The sequence below is a fragment of the Oxyura jamaicensis genome, chromosome 7 (genome assembly GCF_011077185.1).
Source record: "Oxyura jamaicensis isolate SHBP4307 breed ruddy duck chromosome 7, BPBGC_Ojam_1.0, whole genome shotgun sequence".
Lineage (NCBI taxonomy): Eukaryota > Metazoa > Chordata > Aves > Anseriformes > Anatidae > Oxyura > Oxyura jamaicensis.
In genome coordinates, this window is record NC_048899.1 from 16,825,360 (window position 1) to 16,843,064 (window position 17,705).

The following is a 17,705-nucleotide window of genomic DNA, read 5'->3' on the forward strand; positions in this document are numbered from 1 at the left end:
TGAATACAGAACAGTTGTGATCAACTTCAAAAAGCTGTGATCAGCTTGAAAGTATTCAATGGTTATTTAAAGTATTCATTACTTGGAAACTTATTTAAAGACTGAAAAATGCATAAACGAGCACATATATAGCATCTAGTATGAGGATCTTTTAGAAAGTCGTAGGTTTTGTTTTTGCTAGGAGATTTACCAAGCACATGGTCACCTGTCAACTGCAATAAGTTTTTTTTTTAAATTTAAGAAAAAATATGAAAAACATCCGTTATTGATTTTTTTTTCTCCTGTCAGCTCCCTCCAATGCATTGTACCTTCTAACAGTGTTTCAACATTAGAGAGCAACATCTTACATGGACAGGTAGTGACGGGACAAGGGGTAATAGCTTTAAACTGAAAGAGGGAGATTTAGGTTAGATGTTAGGAGGAAAGTCTTCACTCTGAGGGTGATGAGGCACTGGAATGGGTTGTCCAGAGAAGCTGTGGATGCCCTGTCCCTGGAGGCCAGGTTGGATGGGGCTTTGAGCAACCTGGTCTGGTGGGAGGTGTCCCTGCCTGTGGCAGGATGGTTGGAACTGGGTGGTCTTTAAGGTCCCTTCCAACCCGAACTGTTATATGAACATTTACAGTTCAAATTTTCCTGCCTTACTTTAGCTATGGTACTTGGCAGCACAAGGCTTAATGCTGGTCTCCAAATCAGACCCATGAAGTGAGTTAAGCTGTGTTCTAGAATATTAATGGAGTGGTCAACATCTGTGTACGCTGCTTTAGAGCAACAAAATTTTTGCTCCTTTTGAGTCCCGATGTTCCTAGTATGAGTTTTGGTGGGATCCTTAGTTAGCCATGGCTTTCAGGGTAGAGCTGTCCTCCCTCATTCTGTTAAAAGTGATTGAGAGACTTCCCAGAGTATTACGGTCTCTAAAACATTGTGTTAACAGAACAAAAAGTGCAAAATCTTCAATGTGTCCAGTGCCTTACCACCCACGGTGGATCTGCTCCAAAAGCAATGGAAATAAGGAGATGTGAGAAGAACTAAGAGAGAACAGGATGATTGCAGGCCAAGCTGCAATTCCTCCAGCTGTTGAACTTGGATACAGAACTGCTCTTTTTACATTCAGTTGGAGTCTATTCAGCTCATATTTTCTTTATGTGGCTTCCACAGGCACTGGTTATAGAAAGAAACATATGAACAGAAGCCATTTTTTAGTGGTAACTGAATGATTTCTGTTTAGCCTACAAAAGTTACATTGTTCAGTAGCAAATTTCTGATGCCACTAGTCAGAACAATGTTTGAAAAATGCTGTTTTAGATAATTTTTGGAGATTTCAGCTTCAGGTAAGAAACATACCATAAGAAAGTTTTAATAATTTATTCTGTTTTCCTCAAGTTCCTTCACTGTAGTATGATAAGGAGTATTTATGCATGAATGCTGTGTATTGGCCCTTCAGCACACATTCTTCAGACAATATAATTTGTGGCTGGACGTTACAAGAGATTCTTTATTAAATTTAGCACATTTGTATCCATGAAATGCTCCCAAACCCTTTGTGTTTCACTCTGGACTGCATTTGACTGGAATTTAATGTTCAATACTATACAAGTCTTTGTTGTGCTACTTCATTTTAACAAAATGTGTTCCTACTTGGTGTTTTTCTTTTGATCTTTATTTTTTCCTTTTTTTCTTCTTTGAGCACCGAAAGGAGTAACCTATCGAGCTTTTGCTGGAGGATGTTATAAATGAAAATTTAGTAACCATTCCATCAGCTTTGTAACCTGGGCGAAGTGATGTGTGCATGGTAGTGAATACTTAATGAAGATTTAAAGCATGTTTGAAATTTGTCAGGAAGAAAGCTTCCACTTTGGTTTGCTCTAATTTCAATAAATACTTATCACCTGCTATCAGTGTGAATTTAATATAGTACTAGATATTTTGGAGTCTTGGAACAGAAGAGTTAGATGCAAATGACCTACTAAATTTGCCTTTTTGATCATGAAAGTCAATATAAAGCACAAATAATTAATTTTGTTAGTTTTTTAATCAGGATAAAAATGAGGACTTTCCAGTTATAGCAAATATAATTCTTAAATACACATGTAATGTATCATTACTCCAACTTCCTACTTCAGAAAATAAATAATGAATCATTAAATTAATCATGCAATACTACTTTTTTCCCATTAAAATATCCTCATTGTGATTGTGCAGATTTTGTCACACTTCTTGAGTTCTATGTAGTTTTAAGAGAGGATCTTTAGTTTTGTAAGTTTAGAAGAGCAATTTTTTGCAAGGAATTTAAAAGCTGCATATAAATGACAAATAACATGTTTCACAATAAAAGGCTGTGTACAAATATATACGTAATAGTTTTGTGATGAAACCTAAGTCAAAAACATTTTTACAACTGTTTTTCTGAGGATGGAATAGATATGTGATAAAATTTGTTTTGAAATTTAAGACTACGTCTGAAGAGAGATGCTGAAGCACAGTTTGTTTCTCTTCATTTTGTGTTGCATCCATATAGGTGTATTCACCTATTTTGGGTGTACAGAAAAGATAAGCGTGTCACTGGGTTCAGTGAAGGCTGTTAAAGGGCTGGAGTTGTTGGGAGAAGGGGTTTGCTCTGCTGAACGTGGCCATTGCTGGAGCTGCCATGCAGTAGGCATGCAGTCCTGTTTGGGCAATCAGCAGCTGAAGGTCCTGAGCAAACTGAGGTGAGGTGAAATGAATGCTGGGAAAAGCATAAAAAAATGAAAAGCATAAAAGAATGGATTTTGGAGAATATGACATAGCTAAAGAGAAGTAAAACATTCATAAAGTATTCAGTCAAGGTACCTACCTACCAAAGAAATGCCTTTCATGACACCGATTTTATTTGCCATTTCTCAAATTGAGCAAATAAAATCATTCAAGACAAAAATGCAACATTAATGAAATAAGAATAAAGTAGAATTAAATATCAATCTCCCAGAATTGGCCTTAAGCATCCATTTTTCATTAAGTAATGGTAGCTTTTTATTTTATAGGTGTATCCTACAAATAATACAATTTAGTTTTCTGGTTTAAAGCATTTTTCACATCAAGTAAAAACTTTGTTCTAGTGTGATTTGAATGCAAAAGAAAAAGCTGCAGCATTTTATTGTTATATGAAAGTAGCAAATGCATTGTTTGAAAATAATTCTTGAATGTGCTCTTTCTTGAATTATCAAGAAGTATTGCTCTCCATTTATATTGCAAAAGCTTTAATCAGTGAGCACACATCACTTAACCAGTTATAAAGAGCGATAAAGGAATCTATAAATTTTGCATTTACAAGATCCTGCAACGAAGGCATTGTAAGTTACTCTTTCTGGGCACCGCAGGTTCAAGCAGCACTGATGTTAAAGAAAACCGCAACATGGACAACGTTCCCCCCAAGGACGGCAGTGTGCAAGGCACCGGGGAGGGGGCTCAGCTCTCCAATGGTGGTAGCAGCAGCAGCAGAAAGCGTCTTTTGGAGGAGGGCAACAATGGCCACTCCAAATTTCGCCCTAAGAAGAGGAAGAAAACACCAGGTCCCGTTTTGCCAAAGAATGCCCTGATGCAACTTAATGAGATTAAACCTGGTTTACAGTACAAACTGCTGTCCCAAACAGGGCCGGTTCATGCTCCAATGTTTGTGATGGCAGTTGAAGTTAACGGGCAGGTGTTTGAAGGGTCTGGCCCTACAAAAAAGAAAGCCAAGCTTCATGCTGCTGAGAAGGCTCTGCGGTCTTTCGTTCAGTTCCCAAATGCGTCAGAAGCGCACCTCGCAATGGGGAGGACTCTCTCTGTCAACACAGACTTTACCTCCGACCAGGCAGACTTTCCTGACACACTTTTCAATGGATTTGAAACTCCAGTTCCTGCTGATGCTTCCTTTTACCTAGGGTCCAATGGGGATGGCTCCTTCAGCTCTGGCGGGGACTACAGTTTGTCGTCGTCATCTGCTGTAGCGAGCAGTCTTACCCAGTCGCCTCTCCCCACACCATCACCGTACCCGACCACGACTGGGAAGAATCCTGTCATGATCCTGAATGAGCTGCGGCCAGGACTGAAGTACGAATTTCTGTCAGAGAGTGGGGAAAGCCATGCCAAAAACTTTGTCATGGCTGTTGCAGTGGATGGTCAAACGTTTGAAGGATCAGGAAGGAATAAAAAGCTTGCAAAAGCTCGGGCTGCTCAGTCAGCCTTGGCATCCTTGTTTAACATGCAGCTGGATCAGACTCCATCTCGACAGCCCATTCCTAGTGAGGGGCTCCAGTTGCATTTGCCACAGGTGAGAAGCCCTTTCGTGTTTTTCAGCGTGCTTAGATAATGACCAGTAATAGCCAAGGTGAATTACATTGAATCAGCTTCAACATTGCTGCTGCTTATTCTGCTTGGATGGATGGGTGTGTTTGTGTGTGTGCTTGTGTGTTTATACATATAAATATATACATACATATATTTATATGTAGACACACACTGCTTGTATTAGGTGATTCATCCGTTTATGTCTTCTGACAGTTGTCTGAAAGGTTTGTGTTCTGTTGGACAGAGTTGTTGCTAATGCTTTTTCAGCCTCGATCACGTCATGCAGTAGAGCACAAAGCCCACCTCAACTCCAGCTTACATTGCTGTTTGTGCTGAGGAAAGATTGCACCGTGGCTTGCTTGTCTTAGACATCTGTGCGTAGATTGAGTTCAAGTCAGGATTTACTGCTTGAGAAAGCATTATTATATGACACGATCGTTTTTACCAGAGAATAAAATCATCCTCTTCTGCAAACTGAAACTGTTGATGTTAGCAGAGCTGAGTAGTGGAAGTCAAGGACAGATTAGGTGAAGCTAGCGTCACTTATTCCCGGGGTCTGAATAAAGGGCAGAGTTGCAGTGCATGTATCTGTGACCTGTGGTTAAACAGCTGTCATCTAAACGATGGTGCTCTCACCAAATTAGTTAATAACTATATGCAAATTACTTAGGCAAGTAAATCGGGATGAGAAATAGTTAAAATTAAATAATTAGTGAAGTAGGGGAGGTAGCACACCAGACAGAGATCAAAAAAAATGTAAAGAGGCTAGAATGAAGTAATTTTAAACTTCTTTAGTGAAGAAAAATTCTCCCTTATTTGCTTGTGCTTCTCCCCAGTCTAAGTACAATAACGAATGTTTGACTGCCCTCTTTGAACTACATCCATTGGGTCTTTTTAATGATATGTCTGTCTAAATCCATGTACTTGTTATGTATGTAAATATACATACGTATACATATAAGTTTCTGTGAATTCTTTTCAACTTTCTGTTTATTCTAAATGAGCGTTTTGAGGCTTTGACCTTTGCCATCTCAAAAGCATTGTTTTAAAGTTCATTAAAAATACTCTATGTCTGATTCAATGTCTTTCTATAATCTGGGGTTGAAGAGTATATATAAATGTGACTATTGTAAGTACATTTTTTCCTCTAGTTGCATGGACAATAGCCTTATTTAGAAATTCCTGTATGCTGTCTCTTTATCTTGCATAATTATTGGATTATTTATGAATGTTTCACACTTTTTCAAATCTAGGATTATGCTATTTCAGGTCTTTATGATTTCTTCAGTAGGTTCAGCTATTTCAGACTTCTTTTAAAATAGTGCTTTTAAAGGTGGATTTGGCACCAGACACCAAAAAAAATCACTGTTTTTTACATGTTACTATTTCTTGAATCAGTAAAATAGTGAAAATGGGAACTGCAATATGAAGTAGGAAAGAATAAGAATAATTCTTGCCCTGAATAATTTTTCAGGGCAACTTCTGGTAAGTTTTGTTCTGAGGTGGCAAAGGTAGAATCATTATATTCTCTCACCGCTCAGACTTTTATCATTCTAAGGGGGTAAAGTTGTTTTTCTGCCCAGCAGATCAATGCATAAAAACTTACACAGCCTTTTTAAGGGACTTCAATGGACCACTGGACAGTGATGGGTACTTCTGAGCTCCTTGCTTTGTGAGATTTTGACTGGCATTCTCAGTTCTGTGAACCTATTCGTTGTCCCAGAGTGCCACCCTGTAAGTGGGCTGTTGCTGTAGTTATGCTGTGCAAGGTATGCAGAAGCTATGTGGCCAGTTCTGGCCATTTGAGCTCAAGGTACAATTTTAAATAAATAATTTTTTTAAAAAAGGCATCACATGCAAGCAGCTTTTTCCCCCTAGCACTCCAACACTGACCTTGATGCCCATGTTGTCTACAACAAAGCATAACTTAGTGCCAGCTTGCATTTTACCTTTCTTACAGATGTGCATAAAAGGTTACTCCGTGTGGAAGAGAACCCAGCATTTGTAGGAGTAATTCAGCATACTACACCGTGTGGGGAAGGGGTGGGTTGCTGGTACTGCAAATCATGTAGATCCCATTAAAAGTCAGCTACTGATTTTGAGTCTTTTGGTCAGTTTGTAATCAGGACATCCGTTTTCTTTCTGCACTTTGCTGTGTTTTATTACTCTGCTTGTATTTATAATCCTCTGTCAAGTTATTGGAATTGATCTATTACGTCATGGTCTATTACAATTGATTTTGTTCTGGTACATTTTAGTGAGTAATCAGAGATTTAAGCATTTGTGATGTTTGTTTGGTTGTGCTTTTTTTTCCCCTTTTTTTTTTAACTCTTGAGTTCTTAAACAGTTGTTTTTAAAGTGTTTAATGAATATGTGTAAACATATTAAATATGGAGATAATCCTAAAGTGGGTGAAGTCACAAACACTGGAGAGTACAGGAGTGATGCAAACAAGGTTGAGATTTGTAACAACCCATAGACCAAACAAAATAATGATTTTATTCGGAAAAAATGCAAACAAGAAACCTGCAAGGGGAGAAAAATTCCAAGCACTGAAAGCTCAGTGGAAGGAATGAAAGTATAACGTAGCTCTGCCAATGCAGATGTTGGAATTGCTGCCTGGGTGGCAGTTCAAAATGCATTCTTAGCTCAGAGCTGCATGGTGAAAAGCAGTGTGTTGCTGTAGACACCTCACCTCTTGAGGTGCCATTACCTTCTGCATCTGGTAGGCAGCAGGCAGAAATCTAAGGTGTCTGCAGCTGATGTGTTAATTTGAGATGCCTTGCGAGAAAAACTGTTAGAGCGGAAAGAACTGAGAGGAGCGAAAGGATGATTGCTGCTCTGGGTGGTGATTGGGAGTTTTGGGTGAAGTACATGTCAAAAGTTATTTACCTTCTGGGAGATGCAAGCACTCTGGAGGAAATGAAATGTGGGAATACACATGTAAGCTATCAAATGATAGGGAAGGACAGTTGATATCAGAGATCAGCTTATTGATACGAGTATAATCATTTGGCCAGTAAAGTGGGTTATCAAGGTTTAATACATTTAGAATCAGTCTGTGCAAAGCAAGCTTATCTGCTTGTTTACAGCTTGACCTTTTGTGAAAGATGAAGCACTGTTGCCTGTGGTGAGGAAAATCTCTTTGCTGGGAAAGCAACTTAAACCCAGTAAGTCAGCATGTGCCTCAGAGCAGATGAAGGTACACTGATGAAAATCAGGCCTTGTGCATTTATTACTCTGTGTATTAGAATGGGAGAAATTGTCAGTCCGGTGGGGTAGGGACATGCCTCTCCAAAGCAAATAACATATTTTAAAATATATGTTATTTAGCTATTTACATTTACATTTAGCTATTTACATTTACATATTAGTTATTTACAAAGCAAATAACATATTTTTATAACATATTTTTAAAGCAAATAACACATTTTGTAAATTGATAGCCATCCTCATTTTAGCTCCCATGCCAAGTCCAACAGGATATTCTGTATTTTACAGTAATCCACAGCATGTACCAAGGGCTCTAAAATGTGTCCTTGAAATTTTATTCTTTTCTGTGGAAGACAACTACATGTTTCAACATGCTTAGGTTAAGATCATTAAAACATTTGCAGTGCCTCATTTGTCATAGGTCTAAAGATTTGATAGGTAGCTATGGTTGTTGAGATCTGGAGAAGACAGAGAAATGTGAACAGTATTTTAAAATAACTTCTGAAGATAAATGGGTCACCTGTTTATAGAGGAAGTGTGGAAGCTGATAGAACCAGGTTTTTGAAAACTATTATTGTGAAGCCCAAATCCGATTACTGGGGAGAGTGGCATTTCTGAGCACTGAATCATATCAAGAGCCTTGCTGGGCCAGACCAAAGCTGTCAGACCCTGCCCAGGTCCTTGCCAGCAGCCCCAGCTCAGGGAAGTGGTAAGATTACAGGGGATCCTAGTACAGAGACGGTCCCCCACCACCACTGAGCAGCTCCTCGGACATCTCAGGGGCCGCGGGCGATCTGCAGGACTTTTCTATTTCTTCTTTTTTGATCTCTTTATCACCCAGAGATAAATGTCCCAGAAATCACTTGTTTTCCTTTCTATTTTTTTTTTTCTTTTCCCTTAGGCACCCCCCGTTTCCCAAGGAAGGCTCACCCCTCTGTCAGGGGGGGAATTATTCTGTATGTGAAAGAAAAAGTCAGCATGGACAGAGGCCAGTACCAAATGCCCTGAAAAAAAAAAAAATGAGAAAAGGGCTATAGCAATTCTTACCAGGTATCTTCCAACCTTCAGCAGTTTAAGTCTCAAAGATTTTCTTAGCTGGAAATTGACTTTCTATTTAAGAATCCTTGATGGATTCCCACCCCCACCCCCCATTTCACCCCCCAAATTTCAATAATTTCTGGAACTTCTATAAACTTTTAGCTTCTGTAGCACCCTGCAGCATTAAGTTCCACCATTTAAGTATGTATTTTGGGAAGAAGAGTCTCATCTTGTTTGTTTTGAACCAACTGCACGCATCCTGGTGTGTCCCAGTACAATGATCTGTCTCCCAGCAGTAATGAAGGCCACCTGGGGATTTTCAGTGAAGTCTGTTGGTCAAGGCTGCTCCATCTGCCAGCACTGCTGATGGAAACGTTTTCCATCAGACTGGAGGAACCTGATGGTGGAGGGTATCCACTGACATCCTGTGTTAGGAAAACCTTGGCATAAGGTTTTTTAATGGTATTTCTTGGATTTTAATGGTATTTCCTGGATTTCTTTAAACTGTTTACTTAAAAAGATTAGCCTGAATGCAAATATGTGGAAATCAGAGACTTGGAGTTGTAAATATTGAAGTTTAAAAACAGTTATTTTGATTAGCGAAAGCTGGACTGTTGTGATAGAAAGTAACTTGAGCTACATAAATAAGCAGTGTAGTTGCAGATGAAATAAATGTAAAAATTCAATAGAGGGCGTACTTTTAAATAGTCTACTAATTGTATTGCAAATTCAGCTTAGTGCAAAAGCATCCTGTATATTGTTGTAGACACATTAAAACAATATGTTAAGGAGAAGAAGTGTCCTGAGAACGAATGCTATAATGTGTGGTTTCACTTGAAGTGCTATGTTAATCCTGGTTTAGTTTTGAGGGTAGGGGGAAAGGTAGAAAAGAAGTATTCAAATGTAGAAAAGATGTACAAATTAATTATGAAAATGATGAGAGATCTGGGAAGGCTTCTTCTGCAACGATACTGAGAAGACCTATGCAGCTTATTGAAAAAGGCAGCTTAGCACATACAGGAGAATTAGAATGTAACAAATTCAAGCCTAGTATGAAGATAAAACTGAATATGTTTATGAAAATTGATGAAAAGCATGTTGAAATAAGCATGCTATAGAATTGGAAGAAATGTTAAAGATACATTTGCACAAGCAGTCAGAGAATCTGCTGCCAGGCAGGAGTTTTTTTAAATAAATACAGGAAACATTGGAGAACTAGAAAATAATTAACCTGTTTTATTAGCGTGGATATATTTGCACCTCCTCTGAACTGTGTGTGCTGGTCACTGTCAGAGGAGAGATAATGGACCCAGTTCATCCTGAATTTGCCTACTGTGGACACTGCCAGTGCTCATCAACTTGTGAAAATTCACAAATGCCTTCAGTTGTGAAGGTAAGAAGAAATGAGGTTGAGGGAGAACATTTGTGCTTGAAAGAAAGGAGGACTGCCGTAGATCCACAGAGCGCAATAAAGACTGGGAGGTCTTCTGTCAGTTCTCCAGTGGGACCTGGGTGCTGTCAGCCCATGTAGTGCTCCAGCTGCCTGTGTGCCCCATCACATTGATGCTAACCAGTGTTTGTCTGCAAGAAAGATCTGTGCTTTGTTGGGAAGATCTCTATGGCCTACAGAGGCCTTCCTCCAGATCCAGACTGACCAGGTTCAGAATATTTTAAAACACGGCCGATCAGGGAGGGTTTTCTGATGCAAAATTGCTGCAAAGTATTTATTAGCCCAAATCCTTTTGTATGTGTAGAAAAGAACTGGTTTCACTGCAACTTCATCAGAGAAAGGAACAATACACCCAAAATAGCTTTGAGCTCACATGCCTTAATGAGCAAACTGTCAGCTATTTTAGGTCTTTCCTTTTTTGAATTAGCCAACTTTGAATAATGATTTAATGCAGGAGAGTGCATTGGGGAACTGTGTCAGATGTTAAGGCACTCATTGGGAAGGTGAGAGATGAGTTCAATTTCTGCTACAATTAGTATTTATTTATATGAAAAGGAATATATAGAGAAAGAGAAGTGAAAGATCCATACCCAGACAGATGAGTGGCCTAGTCTTGATGTGGGAGACAGAGCTTTGTGTCCTTGATTTGAAATGATTTGAAATGGGGACAGCAAGGTCATCATTGTCACTGTGACTTTTTGTTCCCAGGTTGTACAGAGAACCTGGCATTTACTTTCAGTGCCCTTGAAACAATTTCAAGGTCTACAGATTGTTAAAGCTAGTCAGAGAATTTTGGAGATTTCTTATCTAGTAGGATCTCTATCTCATTTTCACCTCCTCTTGCTTATCAGGAGTAAAAGGAGTTAAGGTGAGGACCCGAGTTTTTAAGCATGTTCCGTGTGGTGAATAATTTTTTTAGCTGGTGCCTTTATTTCCAGTGGACCTGAACACAAGACAACAGAACAAGATAGACCATTTTTTTTGAGAAACTTTGCCTCCTTATTTTCGGAGGTGGTTGCAGTGGACTGAGCTTGCCATGATGACCTCCTTGGTGCAGAGCCTTTGCTCTTGGCTGGGCTTCCTCCATGGCTTCCCAGGCCCTTGCCTGACTGTATTTTTGAGACGTCCTCCACCATAGGTGTATGTTGCTCAACTCCCTTGTAACCTTTCATAGTCTCACTGCAATAGAGAGGCTACGGTTCAGCCCTCTCTCCTCCCTTCTCCTCTCTCTCCTTCCATCACTTTTCTCCTTTTTATAAAATTGGATTCAGAATATATCTATATTAATTTCAGAAGCCATAATAAGGGTCAGTGAGGAAGAAGTTTCTATTTCAGTTTTTTAATTTAGGAGACTAGTAGCTTACAAATCTTACTGTGAAGTTGAGAAAATTGTAGGGTTAACACTAGAAAGCTCATATGTTATATACAGCTGTTATCTTCAGCTGTTGTAATTCTTAACGTTTCTGTGAGACTATTTTAGAGTATTCACTAAGTATAATAATAATAATAAGCATGTTCAGCATCTAGGAAGTGTATGTAAAGCTACAACGATTGCCTAATACAAGATTCTTCAGAACTTTAAAGAATCTTCTCTGTCCCTCAGTCTACAAATACATGAGCAAAAAACCTCTCTTGACATCTGTCCAGAGACCAACTTCATCAAGGCTCCCCTAGCCGCCATTTAAAGGAGGAAGGAAAATGTTCCCCCCCATGCGGGGCTGTCATTTTTTATTCTGCTGTAGCACCTGTCTATACTTGGTTTTGCCCAGATGCGAGCTATAGTAGGGGGTAGCAGTGGTGCACAGTGTTCTGATGCTCTGCTTCCCATCCCCTCCACTGTGCTGCAGCAACCCCCAGCCCCGTGATGGGACCAGCACTGAGCCTTCGTGCTGGTGCCCCGAAAGCCAGGCGCTGAAATAAGCACAGGGAGGCAGAAAGAATTTACCCCAGTGTGGTTCTCAAGGGCTGTACCTGCCTTAAATGCAGCTCTAAACCAATGCATTTAAATCTCACTGAAATGTGATGGGACCACTCCCATGACAGGAGTGCTGCAATGGATGGCTACAAGCTAGAGAGAAGCTTGAGAAGTAGTGCCTCTACAGACGTGATGGTAGCCTCTGAACAAAGTTGAGCTTCTGAAAATATTTTCAATCTGTTGATGAGAGTTTCTGAATTGTAGTCCATTCAAATACATTGAGAATATTTGTATTCACAATGTTGAGATTCTGCAAGTCATGTGGTGCAAAACAGGCTGAAGCTTGGTGCAAATGTGACCTCAGTCACCAGACTGCTAGTTGCTGTATGCCCCAGTCAGATTATGGAAAAAGACATCAAGCTCCAAAATCATGACACATGAGCTGCAGTTATTGCTTCATTGGCCGCAAAAGTTTTCCCAGAAGGAAGTCAACATCGAGAGTTCCTATTTCTAGTCTGTCAGTTCTCATAAGCATTGTTAAGAAAGCAGTGGTGAATCAGGCTGACAGTCTTCAAGCCTTTTCTTTTTACTTTTCTTTTGACTGTGGCAGTCTGGTTTTGGAACAGATTATGCTCAAGATTTGTCAGCACTGCAGATTTTCTTTGGGCTGTCTCTGGAGGTGTGATGATTTTCTTCTCATACAGAAAGGTACTGCTGTTAGTTCATAAACAGAAGCATCTCAGCCCCAGATGTCCTTTTGGCCTTGATTTAGTTGCTTATGCATGTGTTTAGCATTGTATAAAACACTCTCAGGTATCTAAGGCATCGGTGCGGCACTGGCAGACCTGGTGCAGGACCTGTGCACTCGTGAAGCGTCCACCTGTGGGCCAGGTGTAGCATCTTGAGTACTGCCAGCCGTCAGCATGCAGACAACCGCACCCAGTCTGTTATGCCTGGTGCTGCATGGAAGGGATTTGTGCCCAAAAGGGTCTTCCTGCATTGCAGCTGCTTCTGTTTAACATGTAACTTGCCTTTCTCAGCATTTCCTTTCAAAGTAATCGACTGTGCCGCTGGGTGTATCACTGGGGCACTGCACTTTGTGTACTACATGCGGAAAACAGTTAGTACCAACAACAGATATTTACACGGCGGTTTTTACTCAAAAGTAATGTTGCATAGATTGCCCTGGTTTTCAGAGTCTTTTCTGGTGAAGATTCAGGAATTTGAGTTTGATTCATCTCTTGTTATTATAGTTGCAGCTGCCTTAAAATCAGCAGGTGAGATTAGCTGCGGTGTTGAACTGAACCATCATCGGAGTTCAGCAAGAGCAGGGATGGTATCTTGAAGTTTTCATTAATATGAATTTAGTCCCCATAGAGCCTGAACAATGTTGCTTGTCAGCACAACTGGCAAGTTACAGTGCTGTGGCTGTTGTTCAAGTTTTCCTTAAGGTGGAAGAGTTAAGTCTTCCTAATTTTCAGACAGGTAGGTTATACAGTGATGTCTTACACTCTTACATTTTATGTCTTATTAAAAACAAACAAACAAAAAGCAAACAAGAAAACACTTTTGAAAACAAATTCATTCTTATTTATGCAGTAACTAGGTAATTAATTGATTGTCATGAAAAGTTTCTGTGTTGCTTTGAAGAGGCTGGTTTTGCACTTCAATCTTTCTGTCAGGTCCAACACTGAGGATGCTGAAATGAGATGTTTTGAGGTTTGAGCATGAAAATACTGACTCATCTCTCTATTCGGTTGTTCTCCAAAGCCTCAAAAGTTCGTAGTGATCATGAGTGTAAGGTGTTTTGATGCTTAACACAGGGCTATGTGACCCTGTCATGGAGCACACAGAACTCTATTTCCACATATAGTGAGCTCTGAGTGTTCAGTGTGCCTGAAAATTGAACCTAGCCACCTCCTTGACATAGTGCAGATGCATCAAAATCTTTGTCCAGTTTTAAAGCAAACAATACAAACACTTTTAATCTGTTGTGTCAAATCTTTTAAAAGTGCAAATCTTTATAACCTAATGCTATTGTGACTTTTTTTAGTTGTTTAATTTTCTAATGTGCATTTCTGTGTGATCCAACAGGTTTTAGCAGATGCTGTTGCACGCTTGGTAGTAGATAAATTCAGTGATTTGACAGAAAATTTCACATCTCCACATGCACGTAGAAAAGTCCTTGCTGGAATTGTCATGACAACAGGTAAAAAAAAAAAAAAAAAAACCTGTTTTAGCTGTCTAAATAACAGGGCTTTGTTTGCGTTCTAGGAAACTATATTCTTTCTTCAGTCAATCAGCATTGAAATATATTTTTACTGTTCAATGTTCAAGGTGCATTAAATATAGCAATTAAATCTTGGCTAAAGAAGATCAAAGGAAAATTAGAGCTGCAAATGCATCTGTTTCTGGAGCTCCTGTCTTCTGCATAGTTGAGACTTCTGAGATAATTCATAATCTACAAAATGCATGAACCTTTTAAAATGAAACATTGAACTTTTTGAAAGTAAATCTAAAATAAATTTCACCACATTGGTCACACAGATGGCATTCTTGTTTTTGGCATGGTATATAAGAAATTATCCAAATCTTTAAGGTGTTGCACTTTGTTAGTTAGTCTTGCTGTATTTCATTTTCAGTGCTTTGTGTCACAGTCATTTTAGGAGAGGGGGTAGCTGGCCTCATCTGTTTTTTTTTTTTTTTTTTTTTTTTTTTTTAAGGTTATACTTTGATGAGTATTTATTTCAAAAACAACGAGAGCTCAAACGTCCCATTCCACGTGTCCCATTCCCTCACTAATTCCTAGTTATGCCCCTTACATTGGCAGTGCTGCAGCGCAGCCAGCTGGTGGGCAATGCTGTCACTGAGCTGCGTTCAGGACCACTGCTGGTTTGCTCTTTCCCACACCCCCACACAGCTCCCCATGAATCTGCACCACTTCAGGCCGGGATGCACATCGCAGCTAACCCTATGCACTGGCAGCCTAGGCCCCCTTGCATTGGCACCTAAAGAAGATGATCTTGTTTTGTGGATGGACCCTAAACTTCAGGTGCCTGTATGTTTCTTCCCGCTTGTCCATACTGCAGTAAATATTCTGTTGGATGAAGACAGCAGAAGGCATTTAGGAGGGCCAGCTGCTTTCCATATCTGGTGTTTTTTGCTTTGTTTTGGGAGAGGGCTGTAACATTTTGACCTGTCATTCCAAAGTCTTCATGGAACTGACTGTTTAAATGACAAAGGTAGTTGTTTGTGTAGAAAACATGCAAAATATTTTTAATTCAATTGTGCAGAATTATTTAACACCAAGAACTACATCTCTAGATGTCCTGTACTGCTGATAAGCTTTAAAATGATTTAAGCATTTGAACTTCATTATCTAGTGTTACTTTTTGTGTTAATTGTTTAATACCCTTCTATTCGGTCATTTTTTTTACTATTATTTAATAAATCAGTGCCTTTTAATAATACAAATTACTAAAGATGCTGTTCATATCTGCATATGTGGCCAAAAGATTGCCATGCTGTAAGCCAACTGGCTGCCTGGGCTCAGAAAAAAGCATCGTCTTTGGAGATCAGGCTTTAATAACTCTTCCTGAAGCAGCAATTTTTCCCTGCAGGTTTTCAATTTCTAACTCATCTGAGCTCCAAAATGAAGAACTCACAAGAACTATTGACCGTACTGGTAGAGGGAAGATAAGTCTGAGTGAAGCTTTTGGTTTAAAGAAAAAATCAGAAGAAAAAGTATTTCTTGAAAAGAAACAAAGAAAAGAGCCTTGTTTGAATTCTGCAGGATGATCTCTTGCTAAATTGCTTGTGGTTTTAATTGCATCTTCATTCTAAAATTTTGTTTTGTCAGGTACAGATGTGAAAGATGCTCTGGTAATAAGTGTTTCTACAGGAACAAAATGCATCAATGGTGAATACATGAGTGATCGTGGTCTTGCATTAAATGATTGCCACGCAGAAATTATATCTCGACGGTGCCTGCTTAAATTTCTATACACACAACTTGAGCTTTATCTAAGGTAAGTTTATGGGAAGATAAGCTGACCACATGGAGCTGTAAAGCTGTCAGGAAATGTCTTCTAATTATTTGAATCTGAAACACTTGTCCTGACATGCCCTGCTGAAACGAACTGTGTAAAGTAACACCTATTGCATTAGAATGTTTAAGTGAGAACTGAAGCTCTTTGCCCTAAAGTTTGAATTGAACAAAACATGTATTCAGTTAGGTGTCAATCTTGAGAGGAAAGCACAGACAAAATTACAGGGAATCGTTTTGTAATCTGTAAACAAAATCTAAATCAAAATAATCTCAAGTGATCCAATGTGTGATTTGTTTTGTTTTCTGGTAAGTCCCTGAAAGCTCACCGGGGAATGTAAAAGGCTCTCTATATCTTGTCTCCATTCTTTTTTCATTTTTTTAATTTGTAATAACTTTTAGAATTACAAGATTTGCAGACATTATGTGTTTAATGCCTGTTGAGATTGACCAGCTTATATTATTTGTACGTTAATTTTGGCTTTGACTATATTTTTGTTCTCTGTTTCAGCAATAAAGATGATCAGCAAAAATCCATTTTTATCAAATCAGAACAAGGCGGGTTTAAACTGAAGGAGAATGTGCAGTTTCATCTCTATATCAGCACATCTCCATGTGGAGATGCTAGGATTTTCTCACCACATGAAGCAGCACAAGAGGGTATGATAGCAGTAGTATTCTAGTATTGGAGCTTAAAGTATTACTTGAGCATGTACTAGTGATACAGTTATGTAGCTAAATTGCAAAGAGTGATAGAAATTGTCATTTAAGCCTTCAGCTATGTAGGCTTTAATAGACTGTTCTTATTGTAATGATATCTGTAAAATATTTTGAGAATATTTTTCACTTGATTGTAAGCAATTTTTGTCATTTAGATCAAGGGGACAGACATCCAAACCGCAAGGCAAGAGGACAGCTACGAACAAAAATAGAATCTGGGGAAGGAACAATCCCTGTGCGCTCTACTACCACTATCCAGACGTGGGATGGAGTATTGCAAGGAGAAAGGCTACTTACTATGTCATGCAGTGACAAGATAGCAAGGTGAGATACTAAGTAATTGTTTTTTCAGTGGAATAAGGAAGGAGGGTTGCATGACAGCTGCAGTGAATGTGCAGGTTACTGCTTGGTTTCCTTGCTTAGATGCAGCATGGCTGCAACTCCATTTATGAAGCTCTGATTCTTCACCTGCAGTTGGTGTCAGACCTTCTGCTGGCTCCAGAGGCAAGGTGAAAATATTATCTATCATTTTAGCAACTTAAGTCATGACAGCCTTGTTTTGTAATTATCACTGGAAAATATCAGAGGAATGCCTTTTTTTTTTTTCTAATGTACTATAGCATTGGCAACACAGTGACAGTACAATAAATCTACTAGCTGTAGCTGATTAATTTCCTCTGATTTTATATATCCTTGTATATCAATGGTACAGATGTGTTCCATGGATAAATTTAGATTTTTATTATTTTATGCAGGGAAAAAGTGTTCCAGTTAAAAACATGTCCATTGATGGTCATTTTTAATTTCTAGCTTCAAAATTATTTTAATGTTAGTTTTAATATTTTTACTGTAAATACATATTTTGGTTCCAGTACTAGTACTTATAATTTATCTGATATATTCTTAGTCATTATTGACAGCCAAAGATACAGATTTATGAAAACTGTGGACAGACAGATGACACCCCTCACCCCATCCCCAGTTTAGCAGCAGTAACCTTTAAAAAGTACCAGAGGTC

The 17,705-nt window shown here is 39.0% G+C and overlaps 1 protein-coding gene across 5 annotated transcripts in view; it reads left to right on the forward strand.

Moving 5' to 3' along the window:
• Positions 1-17,705, forward strand: part of ADARB1 (adenosine deaminase RNA specific B1) — an 85,113-nt gene that overhangs the window by 46,086 nt on the left and 21,322 nt on the right. For 4 of the 5 annotated variants that reach the window (XM_035332310.1, XM_035332309.1, XM_035332311.1 and 1 more), the window contains 5 exons: positions 3,355-4,289; positions 14,017-14,131; positions 15,782-15,950; positions 16,479-16,627; positions 16,843-17,011. In XM_035332310.1, the coding sequence (XP_035188201.1) occupies positions 3,355-4,289; positions 14,017-14,131; positions 15,782-15,950; positions 16,479-16,627; positions 16,843-17,011 (1,537 nt within the window). Of the gene's footprint in view, positions 1-3,307; positions 4,290-14,016; positions 14,132-15,781; positions 15,951-16,478; positions 16,628-16,842; positions 17,012-17,705 lie in introns of all 5 variants that reach the window. The other variant, XM_035332312.1, reaches the window with a different exon arrangement.